General features: G+C 37.5%; 2 protein-coding genes across 5 annotated transcripts in view; both read right to left on the bottom strand.

The window, feature by feature from the left end:
• Positions 1–354: 354 nt before the first annotated feature.
• best2 (bestrophin 2) lies at positions 355–22,260 on the bottom strand. 3 transcript variants are annotated; one of them, XM_087237765.1, is made up of 15 exons: positions 21,141–22,131; positions 20,942–21,049; positions 20,542–20,683; positions 19,771–19,943; positions 17,621–17,817; positions 13,851–14,043; positions 13,683–13,777; positions 11,589–11,822; positions 10,889–11,043; positions 9,585–9,662; positions 8,856–9,008; positions 8,631–8,711; positions 7,240–7,394; positions 6,492–6,717; positions 355–3,553 (listed from the first exon to the last, which is right to left on the bottom strand). In XM_087237765.1, exons 6-15 carry the CDS (start codon positions 14,000–14,002, stop codon positions 3,113–3,115), a joined length of 1,770 nt encoding a protein of 589 aa, XP_087093891.1. In that variant the 5' UTR covers positions 14,003–14,043; positions 17,621–17,817; positions 19,771–19,943; positions 20,542–20,683; positions 20,942–21,049; positions 21,141–22,131; the 3' UTR covers positions 355–3,112. The 3 variants fall into 3 exon arrangements, with proteins under 3 accessions (XP_087093891.1, XP_087093890.1, XP_087093892.1); XM_087237764.1 differs by lacking the exon at positions 20,542–20,683 and having other exon boundaries at positions 21,141–22,260; XM_087237766.1 differs by lacking the exon at positions 20,542–20,683 and having other exon boundaries at positions 13,851–14,011; positions 21,141–22,260.
• A 1,390-nt stretch (positions 22,261–23,650) lies between these two features.
• Positions 23,651–27,834, bottom strand: part of get3 (guided entry of tail-anchored proteins factor 3, ATPase) — a 16,229-nt gene continuing 12,045 nt past the window's right edge. Inside the window, exon 7 of one of the 2 annotated variants that reach the window (XR_015475535.1) lies at positions 23,651–27,834. This exon is cut by the window's right edge and continues 887 nt beyond it. Coding sequence is in view for 1 of the 2 variants with exons in the window: in NM_001002298.2 (NP_001002298.1) it covers positions 27,096–27,224 (129 nt within the window). In the remaining variant the exon portion in view is untranslated. The other variant, NM_001002298.2, reaches the window with a different exon arrangement.

Genomic DNA, 27,834 nt, shown 5'->3' with positions numbered 1-27,834 from the left:
GTATATATATATGTAAATGTATGTGTATATATATATATATATATATATATATATATATATATATATATATATATGTATATGTGTATGTATATATATATATGTAAATGTGTATATATATATATATATATGTATATATATATATATATATATATATATATATATATATATATATATATATATATATATATATATATGTAAATGTATATATATATGTAAATGTATATATATATGTAAATGTGTATATATATATATATATATATATATATATATATATATATATATATTTATATATGATTTATATATAAATCTTTTCCTTTTCCTCATATTCTGAATTTTATATATGTATATATATATACATATTTGCCAAATGATGGTTAACAGAGCAAGGAAATATCCACAGTATCACAAATAATATATTTTTTTCTTCTGGAGAAAGTCTTATTTTGGCTAGAATAAAAGCAGTTTTTAAAATTTTTATTTTTTTTATTACTATTTAAAGGTCATAATTGTTAGCCCCATATGGATTATTTTTTCTATAGTCTACAGAACAAACTATTGTGTTTAGAAATGTGTTGAAATCAGCTCTCCTTTAAACAGAAATTGGAGTAAAAATAAAATAAACGGGGGCTAATAATTCTGACTTCAACTGTACACACACACACACGGTCAAAAGTTAGTGGTCAGTAGTATTTTTTAAATGTTTTAGTAATGAAGGCTTATGTTAGAAAAGAAAACATTGCTTTATGCAAAACATAAACCTTACAACAGGGGGTTTTCAAACTGAAAGGCTTACAACACTGCAATTTAGCCAACATACACTGATCAGTATGAAACCGTTTTATTATTTATATTCATAAGAGTTCTGGCTGTGTTATAAATGTACATTTTTTGTAGTATATTCAAAAGAGAAAACTATTTTTGTCAGACTGCTATTTTACATAGACATCCACTATTATCTAGACTGATTTCGGTGCTGATTAGTTGCTCATTTTTAACTTCAGTCATTTTAAAAATCTTTAAGAAAAAATATGAAACTAATTAGAAGATAAGATATGCGATCTAATTTTTGTTTTGATATTTATAAGATTTAAACAGTAAAAGTTTTTAATAAAACTTTAAAAAAAATAACACTTTAATACTTTTTAAAACACGATTTTGCGATGCAAAGCTACTTTTTTTTTCTTGCAACTATTACACCCTTTTTTGTTTATAAAAACTATTTCAGTGGCTGCTGATCAGTGTCCTGTCACATGATTACCATTCATTTTCAGAAAAATGTGAAAAAAAAGTCAAATCATCTGAAAAGTATTCAAATTCAACGTCAATATCAATAATAATGCATCAATGTGATAGAATCTGCAAGCAATCATCCTGCTCTAAGTGTGAAAAAAAATCTGATTTGATCACAAACTTTAAAAAAGGTTTGACCTTACAATCCGACCCCTGTGACCTTTGACCCCAAACAATGCTTCCCAATTCACCAACCATCCATCCTAAAGAGCATTCGAAAATAAAATGAGTATGTCCCAAATTATAGCATGTTGAAATGAACATTTGAATGTTTCCCGGATAGTCTACTTTTTGTGTCAGAAACTCAAAACAGAGATTCATGTGGACTCTGGCCACAGATATTATAGATCAATATTACCCTGTAGGTCATGAATATGATTAGAACTACAAGCATCAAAGCTGCTAAAAAATTACAAACATGGTAGATATGCGAGTCCAACAGGAAAAGCCTGGTTTATACTTCTGCGTCAAGTGATTGGCGTGACCCACATTGCATGCAGCTGTGCATTTATACTTCTGCGCGCTGTTTATGTTCCTCTGCTATGACACTTCTGAAACACTAGTTGGCAGTGAAGTGTTTATGTTCCTCTGTGTCGAGATTCTTCATTGGTGTTTCGTTGTTTCTGAAAGCTTCCTGAATGTTCAAGTGGTTCAAACTCATTTTGAGGCAGGAACCGGCGGACGTGCAACAACTTTAACCATGAGGTAAACACAAAACTAAACTTTTCGAACTCTACGGGACTCCACTCTTGCAAACAGTCGCTCTAACGGACTCGCGCAGCTCATGGTCCCGCCCACAATCTTCAGCGATACCAAGCCGTTCAATCACAAAGCTTGCGATACGCGTAGTTGCGTCGTGTAGCTACATTTTTTGAGAGTTGCGCATGAACTACGCCGACAGCCACGACGAGGGATATGCGTCCACGCGTTGGCTGCGCCGTAACATGCGTGCGCTAGGCGCAGAAGTATAAATCAGCCTGAAGTCAGCATGAACTGGATGTTGTTGAGAATTATTTCAGTAAGTTGATGTACTGAATATTGAGTAGGGGCGGGGCTTTCTTTGCACAAAATTCTCTCATAGCAAACTAACTGTAAGAGAAAGGGTGGCTAAAGGCAGGGCTTAATTTGTGTCGGAACATTCCAGATCCGGATTAGGCACCTCTAAAATCTGATTCGGCATCTCATTTTACTGATTCCCCTCCTCACACGCACCCTCGCCCCACTCCACTCTTCCCCGACTCCTCAAACCTCTTCACTTTTGTCCGTGACACCACCCCACCTCCCCCGCCCCCCGGCTCTTCACTTTCGTCCACCAACCCCAACCACCTCCCGATCTTCTCTTTCATCCGCGACACCTCTCCCTCCCCTCCAATTTACAAATTAAGCACTGGATAAAGGTCTCCTCAAATTAAAATAAAAATGTTAAAGTTTTTTAGATGTTACTATCAGTATTGTTAGTTTTTACGATATCTTTAATCTAGTGCGCACCAAAACTTGCGTTTAGAAGATATCAACCGATATAAACATGCAAAACTTGTAGTTTGTCACTTCCACCAAAATGCACCAACGGTTTTATTTCTGTGACCTCATACTTCAAATCTTCTGACCAATCAAATGCTCTCTAGCATCTGACATGCCCCGCCCCCCTTCAAGATGCTTCTCATTTGATGTGCCTGAGCTCAACGACTCCCACTGCAAGAGCTGTGATAAAACAAAACACGATTGGCTGTTTTTTTTAAAAAGGCGGAGCTACACTATGTCCCTCCCTCTCTTCATATTTCAGTTGAGATTACGTCAAACATTGAATAAAAAAATTTACATTTTACAGCACTTGCGAAGGCAGCCATTTTGAATCCAGCTGCATTTCTTCTCGTTCAGAGTTCTCCGGAAAAGCTGAGACTTTCAGCGATGGGACTGTGAGTAACGACAACCCAGACTCTGCTTTATTATTAACCGCTTGTGTTTTCGGTGTCAACACCTTCTCCGGGTCACTGATAGACTGAAATGAGAAGAAGTCGGGCACAGAGCGGTTTGAGGAGTAAAGATTAGATTTGGGTCCCAAATGAAGCGGACTCTTCCTTCCGGACTCTGCCGGGGTTTTGTCCACCTGTGACTCTTCTCTGTAGAAGTGGAGCTGTGAGAGTGCGGGACGGGGGCTGGAGAGTCCTCCACAGCTGCAGACGGTGCTCTGTGTGGTGTCCAGAGCCAGTCCTGATGGCAGGGATCCTGCGCTCCTGCCTGCGCTCTCCTCTTCCTCATCCTGCTGATGGGAGAAACCAAGCTTTGAAACGGTTTAAATAATAGTTTCACAAAATGGTTCACTTTATTGAAAGGGTTCAAAACCGCTAGAGCTTAGATCAGACTCAAAAATTGGAAACTGACCCCTAAGCCTGTACACTTTGTGTACCAGAGGTGCGTTTCCCAAAACCATCATTAGCCAACTAAGGTCAGAAGTTCCGTCGATCCAACATAGTTCGTTGATTGGATGTTTCCCAAATCTGTCGTTCCAACGAACATTCGCAAACTACATTGCAAACTTGAGCACTTGAAACTACAGCTCTGGAGCTGTAGTTAGAAACAATGTTCCTGGCTGTGTTCTATTCCCACTAACCCCCCTATGCCCTATTCATTTAGAAAATTCTAACATTTAAACTTGGAATTAATATAAATAAAAAAGCATTAAGGTCGTCTCTCTTAGGTGTAATTTGCTTTCAAGCTATTTTTACAGGTCAGTTTTAGCGATCTTCATGTATACAATTGTGCTTCCTTCGCAGTGCCATTGAAAGCATTGATGCGATTTTGAACACATCCGTGGCTCATGGTGAAAGCTATAGGTGACCTATTATTAAAAGCGAAATTTATGTTGCGTCTCCAAAGCTCGTGAAAACAAAAAGCATACGTTAATTCTTTGCCTTTACAGTGGGTTATTAATTAAGTATCTGTACTGTATATGACATGGGCCTGCTGGATAGAACTTTCTGCAGTGGTTTACATGTGTCAAATTGTAAAAGTAGACTTTTCAAAAAAATTTAATAAAATAAATAAACAATATCCTACTTAATAATCATCATCATCATCATCATCATCATCATCATCATTAATATAGTTATTAAAGTAGGATTTTTTTCAATTACCTAATAAATGAAAAATATTACATTTAATTTCTTAATAAATAGCCTTATTATTTATTTATTTATATGATTCATATATGAAATTAGAATAGTGTTAGCTTTTGTAAGTGATTTTATGTTAATTTAGAATAGAATATGTTCTCAATAATATTTTTAATGTAAACACAGGCCCTATATGTGCCAGTTACCTATATTTCAGTTAATATGGAAAGCGAGGGCATGTTTTTACCAAATCTAATATTGGATTTGATTTTAAATGCGTGTGCGTGTAAAACAATATAATTTGCAAAAATAAATGATCTCGATGTTTTCCCTCAATCCCCTGGTCTGAATGCAAACTCAGTGCAGCAGATCTCTTGTCCTGTCTATTTTAACCATTAGCCCTGTTGGTAATATGGAGGATTTAAGCGAACAAAGCAGCACGGCGATGTGTCTAAATGTAATCGAACTCCTGATAAAAGACAACGTCCACCATTCTCCAATTCTCGTGCTGCTCTCCCGACAAAAATGCACACAAACAGCTTTGCTTTATCGGCCCTGACAGCATCGCAGGGAAAACATGCAACAAACCCTGTGGATCATGAAAACAAACACAAACGACCCTTCATGAACGGCTAAATACTGCGTGCCGTGAGTCCGTGGACACGGCCTCACCCAATCATCAAAGTACGATCTCACAGCTTGGCACTGGCAGGTCTGCACTGCCTTCGGAAAGCACCGCAGTCATGATTGATTATGAAGCCGGCTCTTCTCATAGGATAAGAAAACTCCACTATGAAAATAATGAGAAAGCGACGCGTCATCTTTGCACTTGCAGTTTTGCGTCATGTTGCCGATTTTGATCCCGCCCCAAAAATCATTTGAAACCCGGAAGCTGAAATTAGCTGACAAAAGCTCCAAATTATCCAGTTTTCCCTACAATTAAAGCTAACAGGTGCTAACATTGTCTTAACTGATGTTCAACACACACACATCTGTTAAAATCTCAAAAAAAGTACTCGAGGGTTTCGTGAACCTTTAAAAGGCTTTTGGACAGTGTTTGGACAGAACTGGGTGGAAGCATAGTGGTGTCCACTGTCATTCTGAAATCTCCTTTTTTTATTTCTTGACCTTAAAATAGGCTCCAAATCCCAGTGATTTTGAGGCACACCGCAACGTGACGTAGGAATGGATTTTTCCTGGCCCACCAAGTTAATAGATAGGAGCATAATACCATATCTCCATAGTAACACATATAAATGTCCTCAGGACAGGGTTTGCTAAGAAACTGGGATTAAAAGATCTGTTCCAACTCTCTGTGGTTAGCTGCATCTTAAGAATGAGTTTTTGAGTTTAAAACCCCTTAAAACCTTTTGCGAATTGTAAATTGAAAGTATAACCTATAAATGCACTTCGCTTATCCTCTAATGTCATTATATTATGCGTTCTTTTATTAATTTTCAAGGCTTGAAACTTACTAAAAAAATTACAAAACTGTTTTGTGATCAGGTAAAAACTATGAAACCGGTCAGCTATTTGTCATTGGGGGTGATCTGAGTGAAACTGATTTTACATTATTAGTATTGATCTTATGCAATATTGTGGAAGTGCGCTCGTTTTTGCGATTGTTTCGGATATTCCGATTCAGTTTCCTATGGGAAAAATGACAAGGAATAATAGACAGCAGAAAACAGTTAAACTTCTTGCTCTACAAACAAGTGTGTTCATGACTGTACACGACAAGGAGAATAATGTGATTAGAAGATATCAGTTTGCAACATCGAGCAGCATAACGAGCTGTTTATAACGTCTAATAATCAGTGGAAGTTAATGAGAGCGGAAGTTTCCAGCCAAAAAGATTCCAATAGCTTCACCCGCTCGTGCGTCAAAAATAAGTTCAATTACATAGTATTACACAGATCCCCCCGGTGGAGAACCACTGAATATTCAGAGCATTTCAAAACAGTTATGATGTAACAAAGACATGCTTACTGACAACAAGCCAATTTGATACACGCTTGAAGCCTTTACGAAACCACAGATTGGTAAATGTTTCGAAGCTTCATTTATTTTGAAAGCAGGTATCACTACCTCATCCTCTTCCTCGGAGAACGACGGGTCTGTGCTGGCGGAGCGGGTCAATCGGCGCAGCTGGGCGGAGGTGCGTCGTAAAGCTCCACCCATGAAGCTTGTTGGGGAGGGGGCGGAGCCGAGGAGACGGTTAAAAAGGGCCAGGTTGTGATTCCGAGTCCCAGATTCCTCCAGGTTTTCAGCAATGTCCTCCAGAGGCTGGAAATGCATCTCCTCTTTGGGGATTCTGGAGTTTTGGAAAGTCAAGAGAAAAAAAAAATTGTTAATTAAACATTGAGCTTGGTTTTGGGACTTGTGAAGCTGAACATTGATGGATATACTCTTCAGTGTTTGGACTTTCAGCAGTGAAAATAAAACCACACTGACCTGAACTAAACTGAAGTTCAACTCTGAAAACTGGACCGTGACAGTTTTAATTCACTAGAACTTCTGTTAAGGTGCTTTGACACAATCTACATTGTAAAATGTATGTGTAAATCTATTTAATAGAAACACTATAAGTTTAATAAACCTGAAAAGATTTAGCAACAATATATAATACACAACACAGCTTTGGGCCTAATTTGGGGGCTGTATAATTTGTTTATATGCCCAGATTACTGAAATGTAATATTTAATATAGATATAGCAACAATCTTGAATGCAGAAGGCACATTCTTGACCAAATTCGTAGCATGAACAGCCTAGGAAGAGATACGCTTGATTTCGAAGAAGGTCAGTGTATGCGTGATGATGGATGAGCACTGACGTCATGTCGAAGGTGGAGCCCTGGAAAGAGGGTTTGCGCAGCACGAAGAGCGTTGCGGCAGTGTACGGTGGACGAGGATTGGAGTCGTTCCAGTAGCGATCTCTCTCCATCATGGGTAAATCCCCATACATCTCATCCACTGCCATCATAGACACCTGTTCAACACACATACAGTTGAAATCTGAATGCTTATTATTATTATTATTATTATTGTTATTATTGCTATTGTTATTATTGTTATTATTATTATTATTATTATTAGTAGTAGTAGTAGTAGTAGTATTATTATTGTTATTATTATTATTGTTATTATTATTATTATTATTATTGTTATTATTATTATTGTTGTTGTTATTATTATTGTTATTATTATATTTTTTGTATTATTATTGTTATTGTTATTATTATTATTGTTGTTATTATTATTATTATTGTTATTATTATTATTGTTGTTGTTATTATTATTGTTATTATTATTATTGTTATTATTTTTTTATTTGTATTATTATTATTATTATTGTTATTATTATTATTATTGTTGTTATTGTTATTATTATTATTATTATTGTTATTATTATTATTGATATTATTATTATTATTATTATTATTATTATTATTATTGTTATTATTATTATTATTATTGTTATTATTATTATTGTTGTTATTATTATTATTGTTATTATTATATTTTTTGTATTATTATTATTATTATTGTTATTGTTATTATTATTATTGTTGTTATTATTATTATTATTGTTATTATTATTATTATTGTTATTATTATTATTGTTGTTATTATTATTATTGTTATTATTATTATTGTTATTATTATTATTATTATTGTTGTTATTATTATTATTGTTATTATTATTATTGTTATTATTTTTTTATTTGTATTATTATTATTATTATTATTGTTGTTGTTATTATTATTGTTATTGTTATTATTATTATTGATATTATTATTATTATTATTGTTATTATTATTATTATTATTGTTATTATTATTATTATTGTTGTTATTATTATTATTGTTGTTATTATTATTATTATTATTATTATTATTAGCCCCTCTGTATATATTTAGCACAATTTCTGTTTGACAGGAACACATTTCTAAACAAAATCGTTTTAATGAATGATTTATTTATCTTTGCCATGATGACAGTACATGATATTTGTCTAGACATTTTTCAAGACACTAGTATTCAGCTTAAAGTGACATTTAAAGGCTTAACTAGGTTAATTAGGCAAGTTAGGGTAATGAGGCAAATCATTCTATATTGATGGTTGTTAATCTAAATTTAACAATTAAGCTTGTCAAACTTAATAGTGATTATCTAAAAACAAAAAAGTGAACAAAGACTAATTTGATGTATTAGAAATAATACCTGGAAGTTTCTATCAATCAGCCAGTTGGTCTCGAAGTCATCATCATCCTCTCCAAATGGGTTAATGAGCTGCTCTGCCACCTGAGGAAACACAAAGTAATGACTGAATAAACAGCTAATATTGGTTTAATATATCTTGAAACGAAACTCATTTGGGCGGGGTTAAACATGAAGTGGGAGGAGCATCTCAATATTTAAATTAGAGTTGAGATTCTGATTCCTGACCTTCAGCCAGCCCGCATAGAAAAAGAACTGCAGGAGAGTGAAGATGGGGACGTAAAGGTCAAGGTCATGACCAGGGTAACCCTGACCCGGATCCAGAAACTGGCGACCAATCAGACACACAAGAAAGAAACTGTAGACCGCCAGAGTCACGACCTGCAGGAAAACACCAACTCATAATCTATCACATGACCTTCAGATTCAGTGTAGGCCATGTTTATTTCCATCTCTACACTAATACATGGGCTGCGTCAGAAACTGCATACTTCCACACTATATAGTACGCTAAAATCAGTATGCGAGCCAAGTAGTATGTCCGAATTCATAGAATTCGAAAATCAGTATGCGAGAAGTACCCGGATGACTTACTACTTCCGGCGAGATTCTGGAGTGCGCATCCCATGCACGCTGCGGTATCCCATGATACCCCGCAAGCGTATTCGTGAATGGGAGTGAATCGACGCAAATGACGCAGGGGGGTCGCGTGACCATGACAAAATGGCGGATGTAGTACGTCCAAATTCCATTCATACTTTTCACATTCATACTGTATAGAACGGCCGAGTAGTACGTTTACATTCAAATGCAGTACCTACTGAGTAGAAGGCGGTTTCGGACGCAGCCATGGTGTTTTCTAACTAAAATGGACTAAAAGTGTGTTGTTTATAATAGTCTCCATTTTGAACGTCAAAAACACACTAGTGTAAACTCTGCCTTAATCGTGAATCTGACCTGAGTGTAGACCAACGGTACGCTGATCATGTCGTAGTGAAACAGCATGCTGCACTTCCCCCGGAAGTTGTTTAGCTCCTAAAAAAACAGCATCAAATAGAAAATAACTGGAAGAGATTGAATCATTTTCCTCCAGTCATTAAATCCTCTCACCTGAGATAACTATGCTGATCTTAATTTCCAATTCATTGTCGTTATATTTAGTGAAATTTTAAATCCCCTAGCAACAATCTTTAGACAAATTTAATGACGTTTTTCAGTGTTAGTGGATATTTTTGGAGGAACTGATGTGTCCCAGTCCTCCAGCAGTAATTTTTCCCCCTGCAGTCTGAGAGCAGATCACCTCTCTGCATACTGACGGCAAACTATATAGTCAAAACTATTATTCATTTATTCATTTTCTTGTCGGCTTAGTCTCTTTATTAATGCGGGGTCGCCACAGCGGAATGAACCGCCAACTTATCCAGCAAGTTTTTACACAGCGGATGCCCTTCCAGCCGCAACCCATCTCTGGGAAACATCCACACACACACTCATACACTACGGACAATTTAGCCTACCCAATTCACCTGTACCACATGTCTTTGGACTGTGGGGGAAACCGGAACACCCGGAGGAAACCCATGCGAACGCAGGGAGAACATGCAAACTCCACACAGAAACGCCAACTGAACCGAGGCTCGAACCAGCAACCCAGCGACTTTCTTGCTGTGAGGCGAACGTGCTGCCCACTGCGTCGCTTCAAAACAATCAGCCTCTGTTTTAAAACGAACAATTTAATTTGAGCATTTATTCTTATCTTGCTCTTATATTGTTCACAATCGCAGAGATTTTAGTGACACCAGTTTCTCAATTTGTCTGAGTTTATTATGTCTGAGAGATTACTGCAGATTCACTGCACATCTGCACTGATATACATCTGTCATTCATTTTCCTTTGATTTAGTCCCTTCTTCATCAGGGGTCGCCACAGCGGAATGAACAGCCAACTATTCCGGCATATATTTTACACAGCGGATGCCATTCTAACCACAACCCAGTACTGGGAAATGTACTGATATACTGTATTCAAATACATCTAATTAAACTGACATGCATATATAAAGCATAGTGCGAGTAACAACCATAGGCTTTAATAACCATAGGCTGTTAAACAGAAACAGTTGGATGAGATGACGTCAGTAACATGCAAATTGAAGTATGACGTCATCTAAAAACTCTGAGCAAGGTTTAGCGCCTTTTCCATGAAAAAAAATGGTCAACTCTGACTCTTACTTTAATAAATCCATTCTTGAGTGTATTTACCTCCAGCAGAAGCTTGTAGGTGTTATCGTCTTTGATTCGGCCCTCACAGCGGGCAGCGGCGGCTAGGTTAGTGAACCACACACACGGGATCCAGTACTTGTTATATGGCGAGTGTAAACTCTCAAACTTCTTGCGCTCTTCGCGAGTCATAAATCCTAGAAGGAGCAGATGTTGTGTGTTTTTAGGGAAGTTAGTTTTCTTCACATGAAAAAAGGCAATTAAATTGTCTTATCACAATTTTTAGGGGGGAAACCCTCAAAACTACTGTCCTGAGAAAGAAAACAATTGTTAAAAAAAGTCCAATTGATTTTTTTTGCAATTCTGTCTTCATATCTCACATTCTTGTGGGTTTGTAAGTCCCTTTTTTTATTTAATGTCTCAAAATAATATCTACCATCTCCAAAATTGTAAGAAAGTGTGAATTGTGAGATAATTATTGTCAACAGAAAAGAAATCTTTTCAAAATCAAAACAATTAAGTGATATAAACTCAAAATTTTGAACACTAAAAAATAAAACGGCCCCCAGTTACGTGTTTGAGATGGCGCCCTCTAGTGGATTTGTGAAAACCAAACTGCAAGAAAGCGTAGACTCTGGTACATTTCCCAGTTCTCAAAAAATGTAGCCCTGAGCACATATCTCCAATGAGCCTGAGTTTTTCTGGCAGGTTGCGATTCCAGAGAGTGGTCAACAGACTTTACCTGCCTCCACCACATGGTCTATGGTGGGGAATCTCTTGAAGACGGCGGTGCTGACGGAGCGCAGGATCAGCAGAGCGGACAGACTGCTGTAGCGCATCAGTGTGCGGCGCAGGAGCCGTCCGCGCTCATCACTGCCCTGAACACCACCCGACAGAACACACATCACTCTGTCTGGCAGCGGGATGGACGTGTACTGACTCCACCAGCGGTTCACCACTAGCGTCACGTAAAACCCTGCACGAGATACACACACACACACACACACAAAAAAAAATACACATACAAACAGGATTAGGATTGTAGGTTCTAACTAGAAATCCCCTTTTAAAATTTTGTAAATAAAATTCAGGAGGGCTAATCATTCTGACTTCATATTTATACTGTAGATCCCAGTTGATCATTTGGAAAAGTGTCAGAAGGTAAATGTTTCTGATGAATCATCTGTTGAACTGCATCACAAATCCTGCAGAAGACCTACTGGAACCCATATGGAGCCAAGACTTTCACAGAAATCAGTCAAGTTTGGCAATGGAAAAATCATGGTTTGGGTTTACATTCAGTATATGGGCGTGCGTGAGATCTGCAACATCAACAGCCTGAGGTATCAAGACATTTGTGCTCCCCTTTACATTACAAACCACAGGAGAGAGCAAATTCTTCTCCTTCTCATACTTCCAGGGGCGGACTGGCCATCTGGCAATTCTGGCAAATGCCAGAAGGGCCGTACCATTTTTTAAATGTGGGCCGATCAGGTTTTTAAAAAATTATTTAGATGTTTTATACATATTGTTTTAACATGCAGGCAGCTTTTATCTCTTGCAAGATGTGAATATGATGATGATGATTAAATTAATAATAATAAAAAATGTTAAGCATTTGGCCCAATCGGCATCGGCTGGGTGGTTTCGAGGTGGGCTGACCCAATCAGAGGTTATGCAGAAGTAATCAAAATTTGGCAAGAATGTCAAACAATAAGTGCAACACAAGCAAATTGTCAGAGATGGACCATAAAAAAGGAAAGGCGGTGCCGAAAAGCACAGAGATTGCAAAAAAAAAAATCAGGTTTTAAAATCAGTATCGAAAGAGGGCAATGCGGTGGCGCAAAGGGCAGCACTGTCAACTCACAAGAAGATCGCTGGTTTGAGCCTCGGCTGGGTCAGTTGGCATTTCTATGTGGAGTTTGCATGTCGTCCCTGTGTTGGCGTGGGCTTCCTCTGGGTGCTCCGGATTCCCCCACAGTCCAACCACATGCGCTATAGGGGAATTGGGCAAGCTAAATTGTCCATAGTGTATGGGTGTTTCCCAGTGATGGATTGCAGCTGGGAGGGTATATGCTGTGCGAAACATATGCTAGATAAATTGGTGGTTCATTTCGCTGTGGTGAACGCAGATTAATAAAGGGACTAAGCCGAAAAGAAAATGAATGAATGAAATGTATGTATAAATTTGGTATAAATTAGTTGTTTTTGTTCCAGTCACATACATTAAATGTTTAAATATGTCATACAGTAAGTTACTGCTTATAGTATTTGACCATCTGTACACCAATATAAGTAGTGAATGTGCGTGTCCGTGGGTGTGCCTGTGTCGGTGTGGCTACAGTGCCAGGGCTGTTTTTTTGTCCCAGTCCGCCCCTGCATACTTCAGCCTCCACATCAAAGCTCTTGAATGAAAAGAAGGTCAAGGTGCTTTTGGATTGGCCAGCCCAGTCACCAGACATGAACATTATTGAGCATGTCTGGGGTTAGATGAAAGAGGAGGAATTGAAGATGATTCCAAAGAATCTTGATGAACACTGGAAGTCCTGCAAAAATGCTTTCTTTGTCGTTCCAGTTGACTTTATTAAACTTTAATAATTAAAAATCAAGGCATGATCATATTTTATTTTGGTAAAATAAGCGTAACCTAGAGGCCTTTGCCTTTCATATAAGCCACTTCTGATTCCAAATGATCAACTAGAAGTCAAGTTATTAATTATTAAAATGTGGACAGGCGACAAGACTTTTGTCAGGTAGTGTGTGTGTGTTTGTGTGTGTTACTCTTATTTATTTACGCATATTCGTTCAATCAATGAATTCATTAACTTACGCATACCTAAAACAAAAGACATTGGGATGAGGCTGGCGTAGTTGTCGCAGTAAATGGAAAGCTTTTCGAAGTATCTCTTCTGACCGTCCACAAGGAAGAATCTGGAAGAATGCCAAAATGAATACATAACTAAATAATGAAAGCATCAGACGTGACATAAACACATGCACACACCTGTACGTGATGCTGATGGCCGTGTACATGGCGAAGAAGGCCAGAAACTCTTTGTAAAGGACTTTATAGATGCTTCCCTTCCAGGCCAGCAGGAGTTTGGAGAAGCCGCAGAAGCGAGCGTTGGCTACTCTGGCGGTGTACGTGACTGTCATTACGCTTCACTGACGGCACAAATTAACTCAACCAGTCATTACTGGACAAAACAAAGCCCAGAGAGAGGATTAATGAAGCACAACACATTGAGAACAGTCACTTTCAGATGATTTAACCCTTGGGTGCTGTTGGGGATGTTTTCATCCACTCTGATTTGAAGTCTTTGTTTGGCCACAACTTTCTCCGTTTCAGCAGATGGATATATTTTGGTGGCAAATCTTATTTTGACACATATTAAGAAAATTGCTTTTAAAACTTTCAAAATCTCAACAATAAATGCAAATCGACTACCCATTCATTATGTTTGTGGCTGTTTTCGCCCCATTGACTTACATTATAATTACATTGATTGATTGCAAAGCCATGACAGCATATGATCATGCATTCTTGATTGTTGGTGGTTTTCCCTATTGGAAAGAGGTACAATTTGTATCTTTACTGTTAAGCATTAGTTCCTGTGTAAAAAAGGGGTAGGCCATGTCCAAATGTGCACAGGTATTTTTATAAATGAAGCAACTCTCATTTAAAAAATAAATAAATAAAAATCTCCATACTCATGAAAACATAAAAAAAAAAAAAACGGACCGGCACGCATGCATGCCTGTCAACATTCGTATGTGAAAATAAGGGATAAGCCCACTATTATAAGGGATTCCCCCGACCCCCTTTAAAAAAATCCCCAAATTACTAAATATGCTCATTGGTTTCATTGTAAATAAACAGTTAAATGGTCAGTAATATGTTTGATTATTATTATTACTCACAAAAAAACAAAAACAAAATCTTACCCATGGAATGTTCGGCCTTTGTGTTTTGTTTTCTTTGTTTGCTCGTTACTACACAGCTTCACATGCTGACTTGTCTAGTGCGGTTGAATGACATTTGTCCTGGGAGCACTGTACAAATGTGGCGGCGCTATTGACGCACGCTCGGGGTCCGTATGTGATATCTAGTGTAAATAACTATGGCAATAGCAAACATGTTTTGTTGTGATAGTAGGGTGCTGAATTTGAAAGTCCAAAAATATAAAACCTAAATTTTACTGTACACCACACTGCTTTTAATGCCAACCGCAGACGTCTTTGGCTAACAGCCATCAGAAGAGCCAGGCGCGGATTGGCCAATCGAGAGGACTGGGAGAGTCCCCGGTGGGCCGGTCCATTTTTTGGCCGCGAGGGCCGGTGTTTCTAGCTGCTTGCACTCTCAGCAGTCGCACCTTTTTTTTTTTTCATTTATTTATTTATTTCATCATAGCCTCACTCTTTTTATTTATTATTTTGCCGCAGCTCCCCTCTTCTTATTCATTGTCTCGCAGCCCTATGAGCAATGATCATGTAACTATCATTCCGGCCACATAAGCGTAACAGCACCATTGTGGTCCAGTGGTCAGCACATTGCGTTACGACGCCGTCGATCCATGTTCGATCCACATCTGGGTAATTCTTTTATTTTATTTATTTATTTTTTTTATTGTGAAAACATATAAAGCAGTAAGGTTGTTGAACGTTTGAAGTTGTAAAGCAGCTGTTTTCTTGAAAAAGACGTGATAGTGTAATTAGAAACTGAATTGGAAATGACCTTATTTTAATATAGTCAGTCGTGAACTGAGGAGGGCCGGTCTAAGGCTTGAAACTCCAGGGCTGAAAAGGAGTCCCACTCCGGCCCTGAGAAGAGCTGAATGAAGTGACGACCTAATTAAAAATACTGGACTCTGCAGTTCTCGTGTTATATCAGGTAAGTAAACGCTGTGCTGAATCATCATACACATTACTCGCTTTTAATTGCAGCAATGATTTCAGCAAAAACAGTTAAATATGGTGTATTAAACTGTGGACACTGAATGCTAAGAATGAAATGTAAACATGTACATTCACATACCCTGCCGTGCAGGTGCAGTTTGCTGTCAGAATGCAGTTGTTTTGCTTGTTGATGCTTACTCAGGCCTTCTACAGCTCCGTCTAGCACTACATAGTTTTGAATCTGGTAATCATGGATCATTATTTCTTGCACGTGACCACACAGAACAAAATTGTAGGCATCCAAAGACTTGTAGGCCTTTCACTTCTCTCTTGTAAAAGCACTTGGAGTTTCAGTGAGATAGTTGTGTATTGTGCCCATTTCGTCTTATCCAATATCCATTGGGAGGGTGCAATAACAAATGGACCTGTCAGACGAACGCCGCTCACTTTATTGTTCATTTTACCGAATCACTGTGCTTATCACTGGGTGACAAGCTGCTACCCTAGTAGCAAAGAATTCTGGCCCAGATTTGGCATAAAGCTGGCACAGCCGGCATTCATCCAGCACTGGCATACAGCATGTGGGCCAAACATGGCCCGGGTTTGGCAGAGGTGGCACCGTCTTTAAGGCGGCACACAAGATTTGGGCCAGATGAAAGATGTAGTATTTGGCCCAGATTTAAAAATTTGATAAGTGGGCCATGTGAGTTTGGCCAGTCTTGACCCACATTTAAAATACACTAAAATCATTTTTGAGTAAAGAAAAAAAATTCTACCAATCAGGTCATTTTGAGAAAAAGCGTGCCCATAGTGTGCCTAAAGCGCATCACTCCATAGTTTATCAATTTCATTGCAATCGTGACACACCAACCTATCTGGCCCAGTTCAGGCCCAGTTATGAGTTTTTAACTTGGCTGAGACTTGGCCCAGATATGGTCATTGTTTGGCCCTTGTCTGGAAGCCAGATTTGGTCCAGTCATGTACCGTAATTCACTGTGGCATGTGGGCCAAGCAAAACCTGATAGTGTGGGCCAGATCTGGGCCAGAGAAATTTTGCTATGTGGGTATAATACGCTGAAAGCATTATGCAAATAATATATATAATATGTAATCAATATAACTTATCTCTAAGACATCAACAAACTCTGTACTCTGTAGCGCATTGGAGGTCATTCCTTCGCTGTAAAAGCTAGCGCTCTTGTTTTTTTCTGCAACCTCGATGCGTGTACATCCTGAATGTTTACAAACCGGTCATTTGTCTATAGCACCGATGTGCTCACGGTGACCCGAGTTCGAGAAAGGAATACCACACGAACACAGGGAGAACATGCAAACTCCACACAGAGATGCCAATTGACCCAGCCGGGGCTCGAACCAGCGACCTTCTTACTCTAATGCAACGGCGCTAACCACTGAGCCACCGTGCCGCCCCTTGAACTCTAACTTTAAGTCAGAATTTGGCAGAATAGCTTGACATGTTTGGGAGGCTGCCTATTTTTCACTCGAATAACCGCTCTTTAACATGAGTTTTCATGCATAGATCTCAGTGTTGTGCTTTTGTCAGTGTCTAAAATCCTGCTGCAGATCCCACCAAACATATGCTTTGTCATCTAAAATACCCAAACAGGTAAATGAGGGTACTCTCTCTGTATACATGCAAACACATATCACGGGAAAAACATGCTGTGCTTATTTTTCCACGCTTATTTTTCACATGTGCTCTGAACACTAACATACAAGAAGCAAACTCTGATGCACTTTCACACTATAGTCTGATTCACAAATTACAATACACTTCCATGTTCTTTATCATGAGTCCCTCTCTTCAGTGAACTGTACTCAAACACGCGTTATGAATGAAGCTGTGAGTGTTCTTACCTTTCCTCCTAAGGTTTAGAGGAGTGAGTTGTTCTTCTGCATGTTTTCGTAGGATGATCGTGTCTTGTTGTGTGTTCGGAAAGACAGTGTGTGTTTGTGTGTGGGATTTGATCCATGAGGAGCCTGAAGTTTGTATGTGGGGTCAAACGCACCTCCTTCGTCAGGAGGAGGGACATCATTTCTGCATCACAAACACACTGAAATTCAGAGGATTAATATACAGCTGAAGTCAGAATTATTAGCCCCCCTGTATATATTTTGCTTCACAATTTCTGTTTAAGGGAAAGAATTTTTTTTTAGCACATTTCTACACATAATAGTTTTAATAACTCATTTCTAATTACGGATTTATTTTATCTTTGCCATGATGACAGTAAATAATATTTGACTAGCTATTTTTCAAGACACTTCTATACAGCTTAAAGTGACATTTAAAGGCTTAACTGGGTTAACTAGGCAGCTTAGGGTAATTATGCAAGTTATTGTATAATGATGGTTTGTTCTGTAGACAGTCGAAAACAAATACTGCTTAAGGGGGCTAATAATTGTGACCTTAAAGTGGCTTTAAAAAATTAAAAACTGCTTTTATTCTAGCCGAAATAAAACAAAAAAGACTTTCTTCAGGAGAAAAAATATTATCAGACATACTGTGAAAAATTCCTTGCTCTGTTAAACATCATTTGGGAAACATTTGAAAAAAGAAAAAAAAAATTGCTAATAATTGTGACTTCAGTATATATTTATGCATTTACAGTTGAAACCAGACGTTTACATACACTGTGTAAAAAGGCACATGATCATTTAAAAAAAAAAAGTCAGATGTTAATGTAACTAAACTGTTTCTCTTTTAGGTATGTTAGGATTATCAAATGTGTTTCTGTTATGTTTAATATCAGAATAATGAGAGAGATATTTGTTGAGAAATTGTTAGAACTTTTCTTGAAAGTCAAGTTTACATACAATAAGATTATTCTGCCTCTGAAAAAGCTCAGACGATGGTGTCAAGGTTCAGGAAGTTTCTGATTGGCTGATTGACAACATTTGAGTTAATTGGAGGCACAACTATAAAATAGCATTCAAGGAAAACCATGAACACGCTGCTCCCTTGTGTGACAACATGGGGAAACCAACAAGCCAGAATCAACAAAAAACAGCCAGATTATAATTAGCTAAATAACACTGGGAAAATGACTACATTTTGTAGACATGTCCTGTGGTCTGATGAAACTACGATTGATCTGTTTGGCCATAATGACCAGTGTTACATTTGGAGGACAAAGGGGAAAGCTTACAAGCCTAGGAACACCATCCCAACTGTGAAAAATGGGGGCAGCAGCATCATGTTGTGGGGCTGTTTTGCGGCAGGAGCGACTGGTCCACTTCACAGCATAGATGGCATCATGAAGAAAGAACATTATGTAGAAATACTGAAGCAACATCTCAAGACATCCGCCAGGAAATTACAACTTGGCCACAAATGGGTTTTCCAAGCAGACCATGACCCTAAGCATACTGCCAAATTAGTTAAAATGTGCTTTCAGGACAACAGAGTGAATGTTTTGGAGTGGCCATCACAAATCCCTGATATTAATCCTATAGAAAATTTGTGGGCAGAGTTGAAAAAGCAAGACAAAGCCAACAAATCTGACTCAGTTTAAATCTGACGCTCTCAAAAAAAATTCTCATTATTCTGGCACTTAGCAAATGTAAATCATTTAGGTAAAACCTAACAGAAATAAATTAGTAAAGGTTTAGAATGATTTACCATCTGACATTTAAAAAAAATAGTTATGTCCCTTTTTTTTTTTTGAGTGTATGTAAACTTCTGGTTTCAACGGTATATTTTTACTATTTTACTATGTAGAACATTTTACTATGTTTTACTGTGTTTTTCATGATTTTCAAAGAAGTCGTGTCACAGATGTTTTGACACGGGCTCTGGGCTAGCGTTTCGTCGCTGCTTTGTTTACACTGCAAGATGGATCGGCGACAGGGACTTTCACATTGCATGATTTTACTATAGGAAGAATCGCCGACAACTTTGTCCAAACTACGTCTCACAGCCAAAAACACGTAGTGAATCTTTTGTTATTAACTACATAATGAGAAAGAAGCCTTTAATGGGGTAGAAAGTGTACATATTTGCTCACCTGGGTTTGAAGGGAATTAGCAATTTGTCCTCAATTTTCTTTTAACTTTCTGTATGAAACGTCAAACAGACACAGGTGCACCTGTCAAACCTCCACTAGTTTTTCTTCCATTTCTTGGGTCCAAATAAACCGAAAATGAACGCTCTTAACTTCTTCCTCAACCTCCCGCTGGCCTGCAGGTATACACACACACACACACACACACACACACACACACACACACACACACACACACGCACACACACACGCACACACAAGTGAATGCTGCTCTCTCATTGGCTGTAGGCGATCGCCAATGTTATTTTCAGTCAAAACTCATTTCACACGGCATGATTTGAATCGCCGACGGCCCCACATATTTAGCACGCCAAATATCTCACAGGCATCGGCGATTATCTCAGATCTCAGATCGCGTCTTCGATAGCTAATACTGTGTGATTGTCACTGACATGCATGAGCACCGATTTGCCTGTGATTTCAGGCATTTGTCTGCGATTTCTCAAAACCTGTCGTCGAAAAATCAGGGCTAAAATCATGCAGTCTGAACTCTGCACAATCTCACGGCAAATCATAACTTTTTAATTTAGTGGCTAATTCGTATGAATTTGTATGATCTAATTCGTACAATTTAGTACGACTTGCTCATCCCCCAGTGACGGTTGGGTTTAGGGGTGGGGTTAGGTGCCACGCCTCCTTTTTAAAATCGTACAATTTCGTACGACTAATCTCATACGAATTCGCCACTAAACTGGCAAATCGTTAAATATTTACGTTTTCTCGCGAGATCAGGCTGGCATAACAGACACCTCCTAATCACCATTTCCATTTGTTGTCAACACTGACAGCTGGAGGGGCGTGGTTAAGTATGTTAGCCACGCCCATTACTTCAGACAGACGTCATCTGAGAATTTCACTGAAAACAAACAGGAAGTGCATTTTCAGAATTCGATTTTAGATTACAAGGGCAAACTGTTTTATTTGTCTTAACAACATGCAGAGATGAATTGTTTATCTTAAAACTAGCAATGCGAGCTAACAAAATCAAGATGGTTAGTTTTGAATTCATGTGTACTTTAAAAGCACAAACATCCACCAGACTGAAAGCGTGACAAGCGGCCCCGGTGTCCCTAAATCCTCATTGTTGCTGGTATTGCATGGAGTCAGTAATTACCCATGAGTCTCTGATGTTGTAAATGTCCACTGCATTGGTGCGTGGAGCCCCCCAGGATAAACCCTGAGCCGGGTTCATTAGTGAAAACTCCCACTGCGCCTCACAGACCTGACGGATACAGAGCGACAGTCAGACACACACACACACATTCAGAAAGTTAAACACTAATGGATTAATGCACAACATAGACTCGACTTACTGTAAATGTAGATGAGGAAACACCCTTCTGAATGCATGTCTGGGAATCCTTAATGGGGTGAGTCTGGATTGTCTTGTAAACTTCAGGATACCTGTGACATTAAGCATTGTTCTGGCTTTGCAGGAGGCTCGTTTGTGCCGGTTCGGGTCAAAGATAAAAGGTGGCCTCGAAAAATCTGCAAAATAGAGAAAACGTGCCAACACGTGCCTCCAGACTGACTCTCAGTGCTTTAGAGGACATAACTGTTCGGAATGAAATACAACAACGAAAACATTTTTGATGACAGTCAGTTCTGTGATATGACTGGCCACTTTATTAGGTGCACCTTACTAGTACCGACCCCTTATTGCCTTCAGAACTGCCTTAATCCTTCGTGGCATAGATTCTAGAAGGTACTGGAAATATTCGTCAGAGATTTTGGTTTATATTGACATGATAGTATCACACAGTTGCTGCAGATTTATCGGATGTATCACACAGTTGCTGCAGATTTATCCATGATGCAAATCTCCTGTTCCACCACATCCCAATGGTGCTCTATTGGATTGAGATCTGGTGACTTTGAAGACCATTTGAGTACAGTGAACTCATTGTCATGTTCAAGAAATCAGTCTGAGATGATTCGTGTTTTATGACATGGCATGTTATCCTGCGTTAGCAGAAGATGAGTACACTGTGGTCATAAAGGGATGGACATGGTCAGCAACAATACTCAGGTGGGCTGTGGGGTTGACATGATGCTCAAATGGAACTAATAGGCCCAAAGTGTGCCAAGAAAATATCCTTCACATCATTACACTCCACCACCAGTCTGAACCCTTGATACAAGGCAGGATGGATCCATGCCTTCACGCTGTTGATGCCAAAATTCTTCAGAATGTTTCATTTGTTATAAAAAGTTTATTCCACCAAATATTAAGTTCTTAACTCTTCTGATGTTCAAGCACTGGTATTGTGTGTTCTAGGAGTTATTATAATAAATGTATCCAACAAGATGACTCCTTTTTTATTTTAAGCGACCAAAAAAAGCCTATAAATGACAACATTTTTATTTTAAATTTTGTAGAAATGTCATCAACAGCTTATCAGAATAACACAAATCTTACGTTTCCTCAGACACATAACTAAATTGACATTTAGAGATTTTTTGGGGTATAAAATAAAAGGTGGATTATATTAATTTTACTGATAGGAAAAGACTTTCTCTGAAAAAGAACATTCCCTTTTTCTCTCTTAGAAGAAATTCACTCATGAATACAGATTTTCGAGTAAATTCTTCGTTTATTTAGTAACCGTTGTTTATGACTGAAGTTTTTGACAATACGAAAAGTCTGCGTGAAACGGAAATTGCGGAGACCTTTATTTTAGAACAAGCTGACCTATTATGGCCATTTTTATGATGCAAAACTAAGTTTTTAAGATGTAGAATAAGTCTCTGTTGCCTCCAGTGTGTGCATGTGAAGTTTTAGCTCAAAATACCCCAATAAATAATGTCTTATAACTCTTTGAATCTGCCCCTTTTAGGCTTTGATCCTAATTATGCCGTTTAGGTGCCTGTCACTTTAAATTCAAATAAGATTTTTCAAAAGAGGGCGGAGCAACAGATGCCTATGGATCAGCATAGTGGCAGATTCAAAAACAGGACAAACATACTATGCTAGTGAGGGAGAGATCATCACTAGTGGGCGGGGCTTTCCCCCTCTGATGACACATTCAAAGGGAGAATGTCAATCAAAGTGTTTCTGCAGAAAAGTGTGAATATAAAAAAAAATTTAATTAATCAATTTTTAGGATTAAAAGCTGCTGATATTCGCCTTCTGTTGCCACACAACTGTGTTTAAACCTCATATAAAATGATTTTTACATAATAGGTCCCCTTTAAACTGAAATAGAATATTGAGTAGGGGGCGGAGCTTTCTTTTTGCACATCACTCCCTCATAGCAAACTAATAGTCAAAGCGGCGTGGCTAAAAATACGATTGCTGAATCATCAAAAACCTGAATAACAATATTAGCATGTTGAATAACAAGAATAACATGTAAAATTTGATTTCACACAGACTTTTTCCACAGAAAATACAAATTAAAAGTTGCTGTATTTTAAATGAATAGTCTTTCTCAATAAAATTGCATTGAATGCAATGCTTGTGTATGCACCTTTTGTGCATGCTTGTGTATGCACCTTTTGTAAAGCTGCCGTGAAACAAACATTGTAAAAAGCGCTACACAAATGAACTTGAATTGAACCGAGTGTGTTTGAGATGTGATTTAAATCAGTGTTTCTCAACCACGTGCCTGGAGGAGCACCAGCACTGCATGTTTTGGATGTCTCCTTTGTCTGTCACACCCATTACAGATCTCTCTCTAATAATGAGCAGATGATCTGAATCAGGCGTGTTTGGGTAAGAAGACATGGGAAATGCGGTCCTTCAGGGATGTGGTTGAGAAACGCTATTTTAGATGATCCCATGGAAAACAACTGAAGTAAATAAGTGTACAGAAACAGCCGCTGCAGTAGATGGAGGAGAGTTTATTTGCTTTGAAACTTGGTGCGCTTCTACAAAAAGAAGCCAAATTTGTAAAGGCAGTAACAAGTCATAAGAAACAAAACCTTAAGAAAACTGACTGACGACTAATGAATTACTGAAATCTCTCTGTCTATATTTGTGAGCTCTTACTTCAAGCCGTGAAACCACAGAATGATGAAAAGCAAGTAAACACATGTAATGTCAAGTAGAGTATAGTATTGATGGTATCCTGCAGTGTTTAAATGAGCTTCTGATCTCCTTGTAGGTGTTTGTACCTGTGTTTTGATGCATGCGGACATCACAGCCAAACAACCTGAAGAAGAGCTGAGATGAAGAACTAAATCTCCCAAGTAAATGCGATAGAAGCTGTAAGATCTGAACAGAAAGCATCTTAGAAGTCTATATAAATACGCCACTTAAACTGCAAAAAATTAAATTAGATATCTTGAAATCACAACATTTGTACATGGTAATTACAACTGATGCATTGCGAGAAGAAGTTGATTAAATGCGAGTTTAAAAGAACAGTTCATCCCCAAAAATGGGGGTTTTAGGCATTATTTACTCATTTTATGCAATCCATATTTGTCTAATGCAACACAAAGAGAGATTTTGTCAGAATTTTCACACAACATTCTTCAAAATATCTCTCATTTTGTATTATGAAAGATTAAATCAAGTAAAAAAAAAATGTCAATCGGATATTACTTCTCTTTAACGACTCACTATAATATGCGATATGACCCTTAAAAGGGATTAGTTCACCCAAAAACTACAGATTACCTGACGATTTACTCTTCCTTTAAACCTTTATGAGATTTTGTTGGATACCAAAGAAGATATTTTAAAGAATGTTGGCCCCTATATACTTCCATATATAAAAAAAAATACTACAGAAGTCAATAAGTGCCAACATTATTCAAAATATCTTCTTTTGTGTTTAACAGAGGAAAAAACCTCATATAGGTTTTAAAGAATGAGTACATGACATAATTTGCAATTTTGGGTGAAATACCCCTTTAAAGTTTGGACCCTCTCAACTAAAAACACAGTCCGGAACCCAAAAAAAAAGTCTATAAACGCTGAGCAAAATTTGAATCACAGGTTTATAGTGTCTTTTACTGATCCGAAATCAGATGAATCTAAACTAGAGACTAGTTACACTGTTTAATTGCTGAATTCATATCAATTTGATGTCCTTTCATGAACACACACCAAGAATGAGTGTTTTCTTACGCCTAAATACAAACACAGTCATCATAAAGCAACAAACCATCATGTGTGTTTCTAAACAGGCCATTTAAAGGGACGGTTCACTCAAAAATGTATAATCTGTCACTATTAACTCACCCTCTACTCGAGTTTCTTTCTTCTGTTAAACACAAAAAGAGATCCGTAAAAAAAAGATTCATACAACATTCTTCAAACTATCTCTCATTTTGCATTATAAAGAATAAAACAAGTTAATAAATGACAATTGGACTTTTTTGGGTGAACTAATTCTCTTTAACGACTCACTAAAATATGCATTATGCCCATTAAAAGGAAAAGTTCACCCAAAATCTACAAATTAACCAATAATTTACTCTTCTTTTAAATCTTTATGAGATTGTTAAACACAAAAGGAGATATTCTAAAGAAATGTTGGCACCTATTGACTTCCATAGTAAAATAAAATACTATTAAAGTCAATAAGTGCTAACATTCTTCAAAATATCTTCTTTTGTGCTTCTCAGAGGAAATCTCATATAGGTTTTGAACAAATGAAAGATGAGTAAATGACAGGATTTGCAATTTGGGCGAACTATTCCTTCAAGTTTGGACTCTCTCAGATGACAAAACTACAGTCCGGAATCCAAAATGAAGTCTATTAACGCTGAGCAGAATCGCAATCACTGATTTATGGTGTCTTTTACTGATCCGAAATCAGATGAACATTCTTCAAAATCTCTCTCATTTTGCATTTAAAAGAACAAAACAAGTAAATAATGTCAATTGAACTATTTTGGGGTGAACTAATCTTTTAATGACTCACTAAAATATGCGTTATGCCCATTAAAAGGGGAAAGTTCACCCAAAAACTACAAAGTACCTGATCATTTACTCTTCTCTTAAACCTTTATGAGATTTTGTTGGACACAGAAGGAGATATTCTAAAGAATGTTGGCACCTATTGACTTCCATTGTAGAATAAAATACTATTGAAATCAGTAAGCGCCAACATTCGTCAAAATATCTTCTTTTGCGTTTAACCTCATATAGGTTTAAAACAAGCAATGAGTAAAATGGCAGAATTTGTACTTTTAGGCAAACTGTCCCTTTAAGTTTGGACCCTCTCAAACTAAACACACAGTCCGGAACCCAAAATAAAGTCAATTAACGGTGAGCAGAATCGCAATCACAGGTTTATGGTGTCTTTTACTGATCCGAAATCAGATGAATCTTAACTAGAGACCATTTTTTCTGATGTTTAATCGCTGAATTCATATCAATTTGATGTCTTTGCTTGAACACACAACAGGAATGAGTGTTTTCTCACGCTTAAATACAAACACCGTCATCATAAAGCAACAAATCATCAAGTGTGTTTCTAAACAGGCCGTTTAAAAGGGACCGTTCACTCCAAAATTTATATGCTATCATTATTAACTCACTTTTCAGTTGTTCCATTAGTTTTGCCTACAAAGGAAGTCTATGGTTACCAGTTTTCAGCATTCTTCAAAATACCTTCCTTTCTGTTTAATGGAAGAAAGAAGCTCATAAATGTTTGCAAACACTTGAGGGAGAGTAGATCGTGTTGATGAATGTTGTAACCATTAACTTCCATTAGATTTTCCAACTTTGCAAGTCAATGGTGACCGGTTTTCAACATTTATCAAAATATCTTCTTTTGAGTTCAAAGGAAGAAAGAAGCTCATAAATGCTTGGAAGCATTAAAGGGAGCATAGATAGAACTGATGAATGTTGTAACCATCAACTTCCATTTGCTTTTCCTACTATGGAAGTCAATGGTTACCGGTTTTTGACATTCTTCAAAATGTCTTGTGTTCGATGGAAGAAAAAGTACTTAAATGTTTGCAAGCATGTGAGGGAGAGTAAATAGTGTTCTTAAATGTTGCAATGAATAACTTCCATTTGTTTTTACTACTATGGAAGTCAATGCTTACCAGTTTTCAACATTTTTCAAAATATCTTCTTTTGTGTTCAATGGAAAAAAGAAGCTCATAAATGTTTGCAAGTACTTGAGGGAGAGTAAAAATGAACTTTATTTGGGTGAACTGTCCCTTTAAATCTTGCCCAACATTCATTACGGATCACTGGAGCGGCGTCAATTAGCGCATTAGCTGAAAACCAGATAGTAGAGAGACAGTGGGTTTGTGCGCGAGTGTAGAAGAGGTGTGTGTTTGATCCGTGGGAATGGTTTAAGTCACTTTTTGGGAGGGCTGTAGGGCTCCAGCAGCTGCTTGGAGAAAGTGTTGACCTTGTCGGCTCCTCGAACCTCGTGAGGAAGCAGAGGCAACTTTACTATGTGGAAATCTTCATATAAATCCTCCATCTGAGAGAGAGAAAGAGAGAGAGAGGCAGAGGGAGAGATCATTTACCCTGAATTCAGAGTTAGACAATAAAACATTAAACATAAATAAAACAAATCAACAAAACTTTAATATTTACTAGGAGAAAAATACAGATTGTCTCCTATCAGCACAGTATATTAACGCCTGACACAAAAAGTTAAGGAAGGGGAAAAAAAGAAAGAAAAAAGGGAGATAAAAGCAAAAAGCAACAAAACAATAGAAAAGAGGAAAAGGATAGAGACAGAGAAATGTATTGATAAAAAAGGGGGAGAGGAAAATAGAAAAGTAGGTGATGGAAAATGTGGACAGAACAAGATAAAAACATATTAAAATAAGTAGGCATGTACAAGGAAAATAAAGGGGAGAAAGTCTTTTTTTTTTTTTTTAAGGAAAAATATACATGTTAAAGAAAAGAAAGGAATAGGAAAAAGAGGCACTGAATGAGTTGGAAAAGAAAGTTAATAAAGTTTAAAAGGAAAAATACAAAAAGAGAAAATAAAACAGACATAAAGAAATGTGAATAGGAAAGGTCAGGAAAAAGGCATTTAAAAAAAGAGAAAACTAAATTGGAAAAAAGGAAAACAAGAGATG

This window comes from Danio rerio, chromosome 1, assembly GCF_052040795.2.
Source record: "Danio rerio strain M-AB ecotype USA chromosome 1, GRCz13ab, whole genome shotgun sequence".
NCBI lineage: Eukaryota > Metazoa > Chordata > Actinopteri > Cypriniformes > Danionidae > Danio > Danio rerio.
Note: the sequence above shows the minus strand (reverse complement) of the source record. Positions and strands in the feature narration are given on the sequence as shown.

What these genes read in the sequence shown, in the direction of transcription:
- best2 (XM_087237764.1), bottom strand. Translation starts at nt 14,002, where the DNA reads ATGACAGTCACGTACACCGCCAGAGTAGCCAACGCTCGCTTCTGCGGC. An exon ending in CCTACAAGCTTCTGCTGGAG is followed by an intron (nt 9,663 to 10,888) that starts GTAAATACACTC and finishes CTGTTTTTTTAG; the next exon opens with GAGCTAAACAACTTCCGGGG. An exon ending in TCTCCGAGGAAGAGGATGAG is followed by an intron (nt 3,554 to 6,491) that starts GTAGTGATACCT and finishes TTCTCCCATCAG; the next exon opens with CAGGATGAGGAAGAGGAGAG.